Raw genomic sequence first — 4,222 nt, forward strand, 5'->3', positions numbered from 1 at the left:
AGCCATTGTGGTTTCCTAGGTGACCACAGTCAACAATTGTCCTCCCTTCCCTTCTGCCATGGCAACCTCAGACAATGGCCTCTTTAGCACCAGAGACTTTGAATGACTTATCACAACCTCCAGGTGAAAAGGACTGGGTGGAACAATGCAAGGGCTGAGGAAAGGGGGCCCCTGCTAGCCCCTAGAGGGGCAAGAGGAGGGGGATATTAAGGAGGGATCGACCTCTGAAAACCCCAGGCCAAAACCAACCCCCAAAGGGGTGCCAGCTGCTAATCCAGAGGCAAGAGAGGTGTGAAGAAAGGGGTGTCCTTGTAGAACTTGTGGGGGGTTAGTTCACTCTGGGATTGTAAAAGAGCTGACTGAATATCCCTTCCACAAAGTGCTTGTTATGTCAAACTCATTAGAGATCTTATCCAGAAGTCCCAAATCTATACCATTTCTGAGTAAGGTGGATGCAGGCCAAATTCTGTCCTACTTCTCCACCCACCCCTTCCATCCCACCACCTGAATCTCCCCTCATCTAGTTCTTGGAACATTCTTTTATCCAACATTTCAGGACGTCATTAGAGCCACCCACTCCCTTCGCCATCTTCCTTTCTACCAAACCTTAAGAGCCTCGGATTCTGGAGAACTGGATTTGATTCCCCACTCCGCCACATGCAGCCAGCTGGGTGACCATGGGTCAGTCACAGTTCTCTCTGAGCTCTCTCAGCTCCGCCTACCTCACAGGGTGTCTGTTGTGGGGAGAGGAAGGGAAGGAGATTGCAAACTGTTTTGAGGCTCCGAGTGAAGGGGTATAAATCCAACTCTTCTCACAGATTTACCTCTCATCTCTTCAGAGGTTCTATATGACGTCAGCATCTAGGGCTGGCTTATTTGTTGAGGAACATATTGTATGGGCTGTTTTCCAAGCAAAGTAGGGGCTTCAGTGGTACATGAAAACAATTAAAAGAAAACACAGAGAGACCCAGAATTTGCCAAGTAACCTTGGACAAGTCAGACATAGCCTAACCTACATCACAGGGTTGTTGTGAGGATAAAAGAGAATGATGTCCTTCGGGTCCCTGCTGGAGAGAAAAGTGGAGGTACAAATGAAGTAAACAAGAGTTAAGTCAATAATGGTATGTGTGCATGCTGTTTTGCTCCCCAAAGGGGATCCAAAACAGCTTACATCATCATTTTCCCCCTCCTTTATTTATACTTACAACAATCAGAGCCAGTTTAGTATAGTGGTTAAGAGCGCAAACTCTTATCTGGGAGAACCGGGTTTGATTCCCCACTCCTTCACTTGCAACTACTGGAATGGCCTTGGGTCAGCCATAGGTCTCATAGGAGTTGTCCTGGAAAGTGCAGCTTCTGTCAGAGCCCTTTCAGCCCCACCCACCTCACAGGGTGTCTGCTCTGGGGGAAGAAGATAAAGGAGATTGTAAGCTGCTCTGAGACTCTGATTCAGAGAGACAGACAGGGTCTTCTTCAATCCTGTGGCATAGGCTTGACTGATAAAGTGACCAGCTCATGATCACACAAGGAATTTCTGTATCTAAGTTTGGATTTGAACGTGGGTTTCCCATCTGACACTCTAACCCAAGGGTGACCAAACTGTGGCTTGGGAGTCACATGTGGCTCTTTCACACATATTGTGTGACTCTCGAAGCCCCCACTGCCCCATCAGCTGGCTTGGACAACACATTTAAAGTTGCCTTCATTCCACCTTTCTCCTCCCCCCAATCGACCTTCCTTCCTTGCAGCTCTGAAACATCTAACATTCATGTCTTGTGGCTCTCAAACATCTGATGTTTATTCTATGTGGCTCTTGTGTTAAGTGAGTTTGGCCACCCCTGTTCTAACCACTCCACCACACTTGGCAGAAGGCAACCAAGAAAACCACCTGGAATTCATTGGGAGACAGTGAATGCCCCCCAAATGGATGCCACTACTAAACAAGTGCTGGTCTTCAAGAAGAAGATGATGATGATATTGGATTTATATCCTGCCCTATACTCTGAATCTCAGAATCTCAAAGAGGTCTTTTACACACACGCACACACCCCCACTGACACGATTGTGAGCTGAGAGAGCTCTTTTCAAGGACAGCTCCTACAAAAGTTATGGCTGACCCAAGGCCATTCCAGCGGGTGCAAGTGGAGTAGTGGGAAATTAAACCCGGTTCTCCCAGATAAGAGTCCATGCGCTTAACCACTACACCAGACTGGCTTTTATCCCAACTGAGTTCTTTGCCATCCTCTTTTGCTATTGTTAACTCTCACCATAGGCACACAAGTATTGATTAGGCTTCCTTATCAGCCTTTATAGTCATCCATAACTCTCTTCTCTTAGTCCTCTGGCATGTTGTTGGGTACTAAGGAGAGGGTCAGGGGTCTTCTCTCATTTGCATTAGAGTTTGAATAAACTAAAAAAAAAAGTAGGGATCTCTTCTGCTCTTTGGGAGAAGCCCAGAGAGGAGACAATTGAGAGATGATATGATCACTATCTTCAAGTACTTGAAGGGCTGTCATATAGAGGACGGGGCAGAATTGTTTTCTGTTGCCCTAGAAGGTCAGACCAGAACTAACGAGTTGGAATTAAAACAAAAGCATTTCTGGCTCAACATTAGGAAGAACTTCCTGACAGCGGTTCCTCAGTGGAGCAGGCTTCCTCGGGAGGTAGTGGGATCTCCTCCTTGGAGGTTTTAAAACAGAGGCTAGAGGGCCATCTGAGAGCAATGCTGTTTCTGCAATTAGGCAGATCATGAGAGGGAGGGCAGGAGAGGTTGATTCAGTGTTTAGTTCTCGTGGCCCTTTCTTACACGCCAAGGGAAGTGCTGTTTATTACTTTGGGGTCAGGCAGCAATTTTTCTCCAGGCTAGTTTGGCCAGGGATCCTGGAAAGAGGTTTTTGTTTTTGCTTTTTTGCCATCTTCTAGGCATGAAATAGGGGTCACTGGGGATATGTGCGGGAGGTATTTATGAAGTTCCTGCATTGTGCAGGGAGTTGGAATAGATTACCCCGGAGGTCCCTTCCAACTCTTTGATTCTATTGATCCGTCTGTTGTTGGCCATCCTACTCAACAGAGGCCAATTGCCCTTGGCAACTGAATTTCTCAGTGAAAGATTCTAACCCCTGCTGTCTTTGGGTTATGTTCTCACAGGGGATGGAGGGAACCCTGCTCTTCCATCCCCCTTGCAACCGGGTAAGCCCCTCCCCCTTACAGGAAGTGGCTCCAAGCCTGGGGGAGGGGTAGGAAACCACTCCCATGACTTCCTGCTTCCACTGCCGCTGCCTCCCCTCTTCAACCAGATGGCATCGCCAAACGACCCGACAGGAGTTGTCTACGGCCAGTCGGGTTCCACCACTTCCTCTTCAACCCCAAGGCAGTTCCAGACCCTCCCTGGCTCCTTTCCAGACATTTATGACGGGGACATGAAAAAATGGGAGGAACATTTCCATAGCATCCAGAGGGCTTACAAAGAATTCGGCAAAGAGGACGACTTTGCTATCCGCGTCCTCACCGAGGACTTCACGCTCCCGTTCCCTTTTGCCTGGCCCAGCGAGGATGAAGTGTCCCAGCAACTGAACTATGATCCAGCAGACTGTGCCGGCTTTGATTTCTTCCTGCACCCAGGGCAGCCCGTCCCTCGTCTTCTCCAGCCCCTGCACGCCACCACCCAGGCATTCTTCAAGAAGAGACACTTGGAGCAGCTGGCTCTCAGTTACGCCGGCAAGACAACCCTTGTCGGTACCCCAGGACTACCCTCACAAGAAACGAGCCCCACCTTGCGGCCAGACATCATGGTTATTACCAGCATGCCATGCGTGACCACCGCCATGGTTCCTGGGGAGCTATCTTTTCTGTTACAGGATAGCAAAGGCCACCGGAACATCCAACCTGCCCCTCTGGCGATCCCAAACTCTGCACCGATGCAACCACTCAACCTTCAGTTCATGAGCCCCCCCAACCATGGCCCATTTTAGCTCTTTTGGTGGTTCTGGATATCACTAACAAAATGGGATTATTTTTTATGACATGAACTCTGCCTTGTACTGCTTTTCTATTAAACCTCTGGTATCTTCACCTTTGTTCCGGTTCTTGCAAATGCTGCCTGATGCTGAGAAGCATTTAAGGCCAAGAGATTGTTCCACTAAACTCTTCATAGGGTTACAAATGACCATCTCACAGTTCAATGGTCCCAATGGCAGGAACGAGTTCTGTCATCGACATCATT

At 48.5% G+C, this 4,222-nt stretch overlaps 1 protein-coding gene across 1 annotated transcript; it reads left to right on the forward strand.

Moving 5' to 3' along the window:
- Nucleotides 1–3,296: 3,296 nt before the first annotated feature.
- C17H8orf90 (chromosome 17 C8orf90 homolog) lies at nucleotides 3,297–3,971 on the forward strand. Its single transcript, XM_060257678.1, has one exon. The coding sequence runs from the start codon at nucleotides 3,297–3,299 to the stop codon at nucleotides 3,969–3,971; it is 675 nt and encodes a 224-aa protein (XP_060113661.1).
- The last annotated feature ends 251 nt before the right edge of the window (nucleotides 3,972–4,222 follow it).

Source organism: Heteronotia binoei, chromosome 17 (genome assembly GCF_032191835.1).
Source record: "Heteronotia binoei isolate CCM8104 ecotype False Entrance Well chromosome 17, APGP_CSIRO_Hbin_v1, whole genome shotgun sequence".
NCBI classification, from domain to species: Eukaryota; Metazoa; Chordata; class Lepidosauria; order Squamata; family Gekkonidae; genus Heteronotia; species Heteronotia binoei.

What these genes read in the sequence shown, in the direction of transcription:
- C17H8orf90 (XM_060257678.1), top strand. Translation starts at nt 3,297, where the DNA reads ATGGCATCGCCAAACGACCCGACAGGAGTTGTCTACGGCCAGTCGGGT.